A 12,364-nucleotide genomic window follows, 5' to 3' on the forward strand; every position below is an offset into this window, starting at 1 on the left:
CTGAAATTTGAATCCAGTGTAGTTAAGAGTGCACAACCATCATACATAATCATCACGCACAGAGTAGGTCCTTTATCACCATACTATTTAACATTCAATGTAAAGCTGTAGTATTAAATTGTGCCATAGTTTCTGGCAGTTTTCAGGAATACAATTCACATATCAAAAGATTTTCAAGCATCTCTAGAGCTGCAAGGAATCGGAAATGACATGGGCTAAAATGATAATGATCTAAAAAATTTTCCTAAATTATTTTAGCTTCCTTCAAAACTTCGATTTAAATGAAGCAATTTTAATTATAGTATTTTGCAATTTTAATTATAGACTAAATACCTTTCTCAGTAATCAAAGGAAACTTACCATTTCATGGCGGAAAAAATTGTGGAGGTAGTGCGTTCATACTAGAATATTATTTCATCCCATGAAATGCTGTATAGAGTTCAATATAATATTACGTCTGATTTGAAGACTATAAATTCATTGCATATGAGAGCGCTCCTATTGCTTTTTCCAGTCATGTATAAATCTTCTGTCTTTCCTCAACCATAGGTTTGTGACATCATGAAAGTTTGGAACTTTTCTTTCCCTTAGAAGAGTTGTTTTATACTTTGATAAGGTCTTTTCTTCGTAACTGCATCTAGATATTCTGTCCTTGGTCTTCCTTTTTCTAGTTTTCCTTCTGCCTTTCCCTCTATCAACACGGTGATCCAATCGGAGTGCCGAATAAGATGGCCATGCATGCTGTTTCTTCCTTTTCCTATTATCTCCATGATCTGTCGGCCTTTAGCTTCCTTTAGTATGTCTTCATCCATTTTCCTTTCGGTCCATGATATGCACAGCATTTTGCGTCAACACCACATTTCAAATGCTTTCAGCCTGGATATTCAGCTTTTCTCAATGTCTATGTCTCTGATCGCCACGCTCCATACCATTGTCTTAATAAATCGTTTTCGAACGTCCAACGACTTGATGTTCGCAGTCCTCTTTTGCGTGGATAAATAGATTTTTTAAATTAATTTTTTGACAAAATTATTTTTTTACTTTATATTTGATTTATATTTTTTTTCTTTTTAGCTCGATTTTTTTAAAAAGGAAAGCTTGTTATTACAATGTCGTTTTATTTTGTTATAGAATATAAACATTTTTTTTTTAAATTAGGTTAATCACCACCTCCTTTATGACCTAATAAGAACTAAAGATTAGCATCGGCCGCGGTGGCTCAACGGTAGAGCGTGCACCTCTGGTGCATTGGGTCCTTGGTCGATCCCAGCCTGCGCCAAGTGAGCTTTGTGGTGGACAAACACCGTGTGCGTGGGTTTTCTCGGGGTTCTCCCGTTTCCTCCGACTTTCTTCATTCCACCATTTCATTCATTTCTCATAATCGTCTCCTTTAGCCTCACTGGCAAAATCGAGTTGAGTTGAGTTGATTTTGAGTTTAACGTCCCGTTCAGCAGCGAGGCTATATGAGACGTGGACCTACTGATTAACGTGGAATCCGAACCACATGAGCTCCTGCCGGGAATCGAACCTGGGCCTCCCACGCCAAAGGCGCGTACGCTAACCGCTTAGCCACGGAGGTGGCAAAATCGAGGTTGATTTTTTTTTTTTTTCATTTTTTAAAGATTATTATCAACGACAGAATAGTTGTCTAAACCCGATTTAACCTATCAGAAGAACATAGTCTGACTCCTGAAGGAAGAAATATCTTTTGTGTACAGTAAAGCGTGATGGAGTAGGAATAATTCCGAAATAATTAATAACTTTTTGTCTTTTTTTAATAGGCTTACTTCATGAATCCTAAGGTGTTGCCTGCAGATTATGATGATGTAGAGCGATGCAGAAACAGTGTAGTATCGATTTTTGGTGAGTTGTTTAGGCTTAGTTTTGTTTCCTCTGTATTATTGTTATATGTTTAAACGTTACTATATTTTTTTAGTGTTACGTAGCTCTAACGCACTTTGTATCGAAACTGCATACCATTTAGAATAAAACTTCCTTTCATTAATATACTTTAAATGAAATTCACTTTCAATAAGTTAAGTATTCAAAAGTTTCGGTTGTTAAGAATATTTCTTACATAAAAAATAAACATCTCGTAATAAGTTCATCAATCGTTAATGTTTCCTGTCTTCAAGTACAAATATGTTGTTTTTATTGTTATTATTTTTTCAAAAAAATTGTACTATTCTAGATGGTTATCAAGATACAAGCACCTGGAATTAGAAAGACGTCAAATGTGTGGGTTTGCAAAGGTCAGGCGGCGACCTCAACGCTGAGGCTTTTAGTGGTGGTGCGTTAGGTAGAACAAATCCTGTAGTATGTGAGGAACTGTAGAACTGAATTGTGCAATGAACTGAGTATGGGGTGATAGTTGAAAATGGTCTGATTTCCAAGTAGGGGAAATAGTTGGCGCTCGGTTAAGTGGTGCAAGCATGCCGAAAATGGCAAGTGTATTGGATTTGTCGCGAAGAACAGTGTCCAATGTGTGAGTGGTAACAAAACTCAGGCCGAAAACACATCGGCGAAAAGGAACATTGGTCAAAAGAAAATCATCAGTGACAAGTCACGCTGAACATTAAAGCGAATGGTCACTCAGATCCGCCTTGCGACTGCGGGGCAAGTGACAGAGAAACTCAAGTAACACCTCCTATAGCCATTATCGGCAATCACAGTCCGCCGCGAGTTATATGACATGAACATCCTGGGTCGGGGTCCATGGGCGAAGCCGCTGATAACGACCATAACACTTCAGCACGATGTGAATATTGCCGCGACCATTCATCATGGACCACTGTTGATTGGAAACGTGTAATAGAATTGGATGAGTCATTGTTCACCTTATTTCAAATTAGGGAGCGTGTTTATGTGCGATAGACGCCCGAAGAAATGTATGGTGTAATGCCGTAGACCACACTATATTAGTTTGCAGTGGGTTTTGTTACATGTTTACCGATCGCGTCACTGCCCGAGATTTTGTCGTTATTTTAGAGGACCATGCGTATCTCATGGTCCAGATGTTGTTTCCGAGCAATGATGCCACATTCAAGGATGGTAATGTGCCCATTCTTACAGCACGAGCTATTGCTGCGTGGTTTGAGGAACATTGGGATGAAGTTGAACAGCTCTCTTGGCGCGCCCAATCCCCAAACCTGAACCAAATTGAACGGCAGTGGTCTGCTTTGGACACAAGAATCTGTCGAAGATTTCCGCCTCCATCTTCTCGTGGTACTGAGTGATGTTTTGCAGGGGAATAGTATAATACGTATTGCACTTCTTACCATTCATGATCTTTACGTTAGCCCCACACTCTCTCACTTCAGAAGTCGGTGATCTGCACTCAGACAACATGGCTTGTACAGCCCGCAGCAAAAAACCTGCAACATGAGCATAAGTTTATTCTGATACTACGCCTAAGAGCCCAGAGAATTAACATAACATCTAAGTGGCACGAATCCCGCCAGGAGAAATCTTGGCGTCCTCTCCTGCACACTTATTTTGAAGCAAAAGACTTCGTCGTTTCACAATAAACTTACATGCTCATGTCGCAGGTGTTTTGTTGCGGACTGTACCACAACCTAGCTGCTGTGCTTGTACAATACAATGAGAGAGTGTGTGGCTGTTTTGGGAAGCGGACTGGGTGTCTTATTGGTTAACGCATCGGTAAGGTATACTGGAGATTCCGGGTTTGAGTCTTGGTCCAGTCATTCATCTTTTCATTCTTTGTGTGTAATACATTGATCATTAAGTTTTTAAATGTCGTATTTTCTTTATATGGCTATCACATATCACAGACCGAAATATAAGGATTGCAATATATTGTTATCGGAAGCCATAATTACTGTGTGTTCAGCGGCGTATGCAAACGCTAGATCGGGAAATTATTGTAGTGAGCATAAGATTTATGATATGAGCTACTATGGTCTCGTTCAAATATGTGTTTCCGCTTTGTCTATTCGATGGAGCGCCGCATAGTGTGTGCCTAATGAATAAAATTTTAAAAATCGAGGCTGCCAAAAATAGTTTGTCAAGTAATCAGAAATAATTCACGAACATTAAAATTATGCGTGTTCGGAATGCAATGCACCCGCCGATGTGATGACGTCATACAAACTTCGCTTAAATTCGCTCTCGCCGCTAGAGATTCAGCATCTTCATCCAAAAGTTGATTTCGAGTTTTTTTTCAAGTGAAATGGCAGTGTTGACAGTTACTTCTCAAGTTTTTTCCCTCATTCATTTACCGAATGGGTTCGGCACTCGGGAATCAATGGCGTTGCATTATTATGGAATTAGCCGGCGAAGATTCATGGGGTATCAACCGCAACATTGGCATTATATGTTAGCAACAAGATGGAAGTTACTAGAGGAGGGGGACGGCAATATATTAAAAAGTGATTAGAGTATCAACAGTGCAACCATTCTAATTCTAATTAATCTAATTCTATGGAACCCAGTGGTTCAATGCTGCGTTCACAAAAGCTCACCGTTGACTTCTGTCTTTGGCCAACTGAATCCAGTTTCTACTTTGTATTCCAATTTCTGTGAGATCCATCTTAATATTGTTCGCCCATCTGCACCTTGGTCTTCTTAATAAACGTTTTCCGATTGAATTTCCAGTTAAAACTCGGAAAGCTTTTCTATTTTCTTCCATTCTGGCTGCATGGCCTACCCACCTGAGTCTCCTAGACTTAATGACCCTAACAAGGTTTGGTAAACGGTATAAACTATGCAGTTCCTCGTTATTAAGCTCCCGTCATTACCCATTCCCGTTCCTCTTGGGTCCGGATATTCGTCTCAGGATCTTGTCCTCAAGTGCTTTGTCTACGTTCTTCCCTCAGAGTAAGCGACCATGTTTCGCAACCATACAAAACAACAGGCGTGATGAATGTAACCACTATATGATAAAAAAATCCACTAATCGTTGGAAAAATCTTCAAACTGTTTACAAATAACTGTTTTGATCTGCAGATTGGAATTAATTCAAGATGCAAGTAGTAAATATTTCGTTAATTTTATTTCACTGTACGTTCTGCAGTTTCTCCATGTTTGGCTAATTTGTATTGGCTTACTTTAGAGAGGTACTGTATGAGAATATACATGTAAATAAATAGTTGAAGATTTATATTACAAGCAGTATATATAAAGGTGTATGCATGTCAGCGTTAGGGAAAAAGACAAGAGGATTAGGAATTACATTTCTGGGTTTTCGGCATTTATGGACATGTTAGCCCATCACATATGAGGGATGGGATTCTTCGATGAAAACATTCCCGGGGAATTGGAGAGGAAGGAAGGAAGCAGCGTGGCACTACTTAATACGTTAGGTACCATCCCGGTATTTGCCTGGTGTGAATGAGAAAAACCCAGGAAATACCTCACTCAGCATAGCTGGCTTGAAAAAGCTGTTACACCTTTTCGATCGTGTGTCCCCGCCGGGAATTAAATCCGGGACTGCTCAAGACAAACAACAACATTAGATACAATCTGTTAGTTGACATTCTAATTTGCTACATGTACAGTCAGCGACAAAAGTTCTTTCCGTGTGATGAAATTAGTTTCGTAAATAATTTCAGAATGGAAGAATAATTTGAGTACAGTTTTCAGTAAATTAAAAAGAATGTAACTTTCTGTACGTTCCAGTCATACCACAGTTATTCCGATAATAAATTTTACCAAACGGAAATAAATTTTGTCGCTGACTGTACAGTACATAAATAACAGTTTCTTCCAGCAAAATATAATAGGCCCATTATTATTGGTAATAAACATTTTTTTAGCGCCACAAAAGTTCGGTTTTGTTTCATTCTCAAGAATTGTTTATGAGAATTTTACCCACGAAAGTTTAATTTAATTTGGTTTCATATTATCTATTGAGTGATGCATATCTTACCGTTGGACAGTATTTAAGGTAAACAGACATTAAAATTTGAGAATTAATTACACTTTCAGGCTATATCTCAGTAAGCATAGTATGTATTGTCATCTTATTAATGTCATAATAAAGAGCTTAATTAGGATATATAGGGTGTTTCAAAACAACACCGACAACGTTTGGGAGGTGATTCCTGACAATAAGATAAGACAAAAAGTATAGACCAACCTGGGTGCACAAATGCTTCCTTTCGGATTTATATTCTGCCGAAAACATGAAGAAATGAACCTTAAACCTCCATAGCTCTGAAAGTATGGGACCTACTGAAGTCGGGTCAAGACTTCATTTAGGAACTAACATGTGCGCTGTCCACAAATACATATTTGAGTATCCTAAGGTACTCATGCAACAATTTTTATGGAGGGAGTTGGGCTGCGGGTACATAATTTGAAGTACTTACCAAATACCTCCATAAAAATGGTTCGGAAGTACCTTAGGATTCTGAAGCTAGATATTTGGATAGGGTACGTACTAATTCCTAAGTGAAGTCTTGACTAGGTAGGTTCCATACTTTTAGAGCTATGAACCTTTATTTATTATTATTATTATTATTATTATTATTATTATTATTATTATTATTATTATTATTATTATTATTATTATTATTATTATTTTGCATGTTTTCAGCAGTCTATAACTTCAAAAGGAAGCATTTGTGCCCCCATTTGGATCTATACTTTTTGTTGTTATGTTATTGTCAGGAATCATCTCCCAAACGTTCTCGGTATTGTTTTGAAACACCCTGTATTTCAGTGCCAGTTTCATCGCAGTAAGTGGCATGGCTCTTGTACAGCATCATTTTCATGCATTATCTCGAGAAGTGTGCACAATCCTTTAAGCTCCCACTTATCATGTTGTTCAGCCTAATAATCTCTATCAATTGGTATATGTCTTACCTTGGGGCATATTTTCCCCGTTAAACGCTAATAACATTATAGAATGTAGGAGGTGTGTTCAAAAAGTATTGAACTTTTTTTTTTCGGGTAAACCAACGAAACATGGGAGACTTCCTTCAGTGTAGATGTAGAGAGGATACGCATGCACAGTCGTGAATTTTTTCCTGCCCGCAGAAAGCGTCAGTCGCTGGTGCGTAAACAAATGAAACACGGAAGACTTCCTTCAGTGTAGATGTAGAGGGGACACGCATGCGCAGTCGTGAATTCTTTCCTGCCCGCAGAAAGCGTCAGTCGCTGGCGCGTAAACAAATGAAACACGGGAGACTTCCTTCAGTGTAGATGTAGAGGGGACACGCATGCGCAGTCGTGAATTTTTTCCTGCCCGCAGAAAGCGTCAGTCGCTGGCGCGTAAACAAATGAAACACGGGAGACTTCCTTCAGTGTAGAGGTAGAGGGGACATGCATGCGCAGTCGTGAATTTTTTCCTGCCCGCAGAAAGCGTCAGTCGCTGGCGCGTAAACAAATGAAACACGGGAGACTTCCTTCAGTGTAGATGTAGAGGGGACACGCATGCGCAGTCGTGAATTCTTTCCTGCCCGCAGAAAGCGTCAGTCGCTGGCGCGTAAACAAATGAAACACGGGAGACTTCCTTCAGTGTAGATGTAGAGGGGACACGCATGCGCAGTCGTGAATTTTTTCCTGCCCGCAGAAAGCGTCAGTCGCTGGCGCGTAAACAAATGAAACACGGGAGACTTCCTTCAGTGTAGATGTAGAGGGGACACGCATGCGCAGTCGTGAATTTTTTCCTGCCCGCAGAAAGCGTTAGTCGCTGGCGCGTAAACAAATGAAACACGGGAGACTTCCTTCAGTGTAGATGTAGAGGGAACACGCATGCGCACTCGTGAATTCTTTCCTGCCCGCAGAAAGCGTCAGTCGCTGGCGCGTAAACAAATGAAACACGGGAGACTTCCTTCAGTGTAGATGTAGAGGGGACACGCGTGCGCAGTCGTGAATTTTTTCCTGCCAGCAGAAAGCGTCAGTCGCTGGCGCGTAAATAAATGAAACACGGGAGACTTCCTTCAGTGTAGATGTAGAGGGGACACGCATGCGCAGTCATGAATTTTTTCCTACCCGCAGAAAGCGTCAGTCGCTGGCGCGTAAACAAATGAAACACGGGAGACTTCCTTCAGTGTAGATGTAGAGGGGACACGCATGCGCAGTCGTGAATTTTTTCCTCCCCGCAGAAAGCGTCAGTCGCTGGCGCGTAAACAAATGAAACACGGGAGACGTCCTTCAGTGTAGATGTAGAGGGGACACGCATGCGCAGTCGTGAATTCTTTCCTGCCCGCAGAAAGCGTCAGTCGCTGGCGCGTAAACAAATGAAACACGGGAGACTTCCTTCAGTGTAGATGTAGAGGGGACACGCATGCGCAGTCGTGATTTTTTTCCTGCCCGCAGAAAGCGTCAGTCGCTGGCGCGTAAACAAATGAAACACGGGAGACGTCCTTCAGTGTAGATGTAGAGGGGACACGCATGCGCAGTCGTGAATTCTTTCCTGCCCGCAGAAAGCGTCAGTCGTTGGCGCGTAAACAAATGAAACACGGGAGACTTCCTTCAGTGTAGATGTAGAGGGGACACGCATGCGCAGTCGTGAATTTTTTCCTGCCCGCAGAAAGCGTCAGTCGCTAGCGCGTAAACAAATGAAACACGGGAGACTTCCTTCAGTGTAGATGTAGAGGGGACACGCATGCGCAGTCGTGAATTTTTTCCTGCCCGCAGAAAGCGTCAGTCACTGGCGCGTAAACAAATGAAACACGGGAGACTTCCTTCAGTGTAGATGTAGAGGGGACACGCATGCGCAGTCGTGAATTCTTTCCTGCCCGCAGAAAGCGTCAGTCGCTGGCGCGTAAACAAATGAAACACGGGAGACTTCCTTCAGTGTAGATGTAGAGGGGACACGCATGCGCAGTCGTGAATTTTTTCCTGCCCGCAGAAAGCGTCAGTCGCTGGCGCGTAAACAAATGAAACACGGGAGACTTCCTTCAGTGTAGATGTAGAGGGGACACGCATGCGCAGTCGTGAATTTTTTCCTGCCCGCAGAAAGCGTCAGTCGCTGGCGCGTAAACAAATGAAACACGGGAGACTTCCTTCAGTGTAGATGTAGAGGGGACACGCATGCGCAGTCGTGAATTTTTTTCCCGCTCCTTGAAAGCGTCAGTCGCTTTCAGTCGGCCAACAAGTGAAGACGTTTAGTGAGCGGTCGTCGAATTTCAGTTTTTTTTTTTTTTTTTTTTTTTTTTTTTTTTTTAAATTACAAAACCACTTGAGCAGCGATATTGCGTCAAATTTTACCAAAAGCTTGGCGATACCCAAACGAAAACCATTCCATCGGATCGGCACATTCTATGTTGAACGAGAGTTTGGGCATGAGGAGAGTGTCCGCAAAATTGGATTTAGGCTTTCATCGTCAAACACAGCATTCCTGTGCATCATCAGGCTCCGTGTGATTTTAGGTTATTTCCCAAGTTGAAAATGCCACTAAAACGGACCCGATTTGAGTCAAGAAAAGATATCATGCGGAGTTCGACTGTACAGTTGCTCATCATTCCAAAAACTGCGTTCCGGAAGTGTATCCAACTATGGTGGGAGTCTTGGAAGAAGTGTGTGCATTACCAAGGAGATTAGTGTTTTCGATTTCCAAATCAATAACTGTATTTTTGCCAACAAAAGTTTCGATCACACGTCGTATGTATGTGGTAAGATATACAGGGTTATTCAAAAAGAAAGAACAGATTTCAAACATTTATTTCTTCCAAACTACAAAAGATAGAAACATGATTCGAACGTTACTTGATTAAGAAAAGTTTACAATTTATTGTTAGTAATTATGGTGTGCATTCAATATGAGCACCGTGTGTTACACGACAAATGTCAAAACGGTGCTAATGCAAAATTCGTACCTTTTCTTGTGGTCGTCAGGATGCAATGCTTGCAATAACTGCAGTTTGTATGGCTTCATGTGCAGACGATGTTTTAGAACTCGCCATACCGTTGGTTTGAGGAATGTTAAGTTCTTTGCTTCCTCCTGATGTAGATTTCTTTGGGCTCCTTTCCTAAATTGTACGAATACGCTCGACATTCTCGTTCGATGTGTGTGGACGTCCCGTGCTTTTCCCTTTGCAGATGCAACCATCTTCTACGAATTTTCGATGCCACTCGTAAATTTGCTAATGATGCGGCGGTTGTTTATTAAATTAACGGCAAAATGCTCGCTGAACTGCAACAATAGACTCAAGTTTTGTCAATTGTAGCACACAAAAAGACTTCTGCTGTGGTGACGCCGCCATTTCACTACAGACAAACAACAGTGCCAATGCGGCCGTGATTGGAACTTTTATTCGGGCTGTTTAAATAGTAAACTTTTCTTAATCAAGTAACGTTCGAATCATGTTTCTGTCTTTTGTAGTTTGGAAGAAATAAATGTTTGATATCTGTTCTTTCTTTTGAATAACCCTGTATAATAAAATTTTATTTACTTTTCCAGCATCAGCATGGGGAATTCCAGCTCCTGGGCCGAAAAACGTTCATGAACCACCACCAGCTGAAGATATCTTGCAGACTGCAAGTAAACTAGATGATGGTATCAGAAGCGTGGCCGGTACTAGTACAGATTCAGGTTAGTAGAAATTAATTTCACACTATAACAAATATTTAAAGCAGTGTGATCGAACTAGAAATTCGCTGGCCACTAATTTATTCTTTACCGTCGTTCCGTGTATTTGTAATATATTTACCTTGACGAGTTTCAAGAGCGGTGGAACAAGTGGGAGCCCATTTTGGAGGCGATTAAGTGAATTTGTGCCTATATTGTTGTAATAAATAGTTACAAAATTCCGGGAACTCTTTGACTGCTCTTCGTATATCAGCCTTGCTTTCTTTACCTAGGAGACGCATTGTTTGGAACAGAAAATGTGTTTTACTCATCTATAGAGGGACACCATCCAATTTTTATAAATTTGAAATTCTGTTTTTCTACATTCTGCCATTTTCTACCTATTAGTATATCATAATTACGTTTTTGAATTACAAGCATAACACTTGTCTATGGCTTCGCATGCGTACTCTCACTGAACCATTTCAGAGATAAATCGAATTAAATTCGTTTAAAAATCCCTAAATGCTTGCAAAGTACACAAGAAGTTGTTTTGCAAATATGGATCATGCGTTACTAAATTCCGAAATTGTAATAATAATGATGAATGTATTTAATTTTTTTCTTGATGATAAACTTGTATATGAGCATCATAAAACAAGCATAATGCTTCGAAAATCTAGTGCAGAGTTGTCCTTGAAACAGTTGGTTAAATCGTCTTCCCTCGAGAAGCAGAACAAATCCCTCCCTTTTCATCGTATGTAGCGTTCGCGTAATTAGCATACAACTAAAAGGCGCAATCCTATTTCCTTCTTTCCCGCTCGCCGCAAGGAGATTGAAAACGGAAGCATTTTTTTCAGTCGCGGTTAAAGTGCGGTACGGTTAGGGTACGAGACTTCTGATGTTAGTATTATTTAAAGCTTTATTGATGGGGGGTACGCGTACCCTTAAACTTTTTAACAGATTCACTCCATATACCTCGGATGTGGAGTTTGCAGGTTTAGATGCTAAACACAGATCACATAATGCACAGGAGCACTTGTGAATTCCTCTGTATTTTTGATGTAATCATAGTAACCATTTTGTAATTGGTTATGCAGCCTTGTATACTGGGTGGCCCAAAAGTAGGTATACAGCTCAGCATTAATCAGTATGACATTTTAGTTTGTTAAGATAATTAGTGTCTTTGCTTAGGTCTCTTCCGAGCTTAAGATATAAGTGAAAAGAAATTAAAACAAAGAATAAAGAAACTAAGGCAATGCTTGTATGAGTAACAATAAGTAAATGATATAAAATGCCATGAGCCGATTAGTATAGGACTCTATACCTATTTTTTTGGGCCACCCTGTATTGTTTACAAACGTAAAGGTTAAATTAGATTAAATTTGCGGTAAAGTTACTTCTAAACTATATGTTAACAAAAAAAAAAAAAAAAAAAAAAAAAAAAAAAAAAAAAAAAAAAAACTGAATTAAAGTATTACTATTAGTGGTAGTACGTAGCAAGATAAATTAATAATTGCAGTAATATGTAGCAATAGCTGCATTGTTTTTCAGGACATAATGGATACTTTTTTCAGAACCAGTTTTCAACTTGTTAAAAATTTCATTCCCTCTACCCTCCCATCCCAGTACTGCACGATACTAAAGATTGCAACCGAGATTTTAGTATTCTTCTTTTTTCTCTATGGCATAATTTTTGCTTGCTTTCCGTTCAATTATTGCGTTAACACCTTGGCTAGCAACGTTGTTTTCAATTACTATTGGGGCGACTACCAGTGTCAAGCTAAAACTGCTGTTCTGATGTGAAAAATACCAACAATTTAGATTGAAAACTTATTTCCAGCAACATTACTCTCTTAACATATTTTCGTTTCTACAGTCATAACA

General features: G+C 40.0%; 1 protein-coding gene across 2 annotated transcripts in view; it reads left to right on the plus strand.

Annotated features, from left to right (window-relative positions):
• Positions 1–12,364, plus strand: part of LOC145673885 (uncharacterized) — a 31,855-nt gene that overhangs the window by 17,268 nt on the left and 2,223 nt on the right. For both annotated transcript variants that reach the window (XM_081743675.1, XM_081743676.1), the window contains exons 3-4: positions 1,782–1,863; positions 10,370–10,501. In XM_081743675.1, coding sequence (XP_081599801.1) covers positions 1,782–1,863; positions 10,370–10,501 — 214 coding nt within the window. The remainder of the gene's footprint in view (positions 1–1,781; positions 1,864–10,369; positions 10,502–12,364) is intronic.

This window comes from Thermobia domestica, chromosome 17, assembly GCF_964235325.1.
Source record: "Thermobia domestica chromosome 17, izTheDome1.hap1.1, whole genome shotgun sequence".
Classification (NCBI taxonomy): Eukaryota; Metazoa; Arthropoda; class Insecta; order Zygentoma; family Lepismatidae; genus Thermobia; species Thermobia domestica.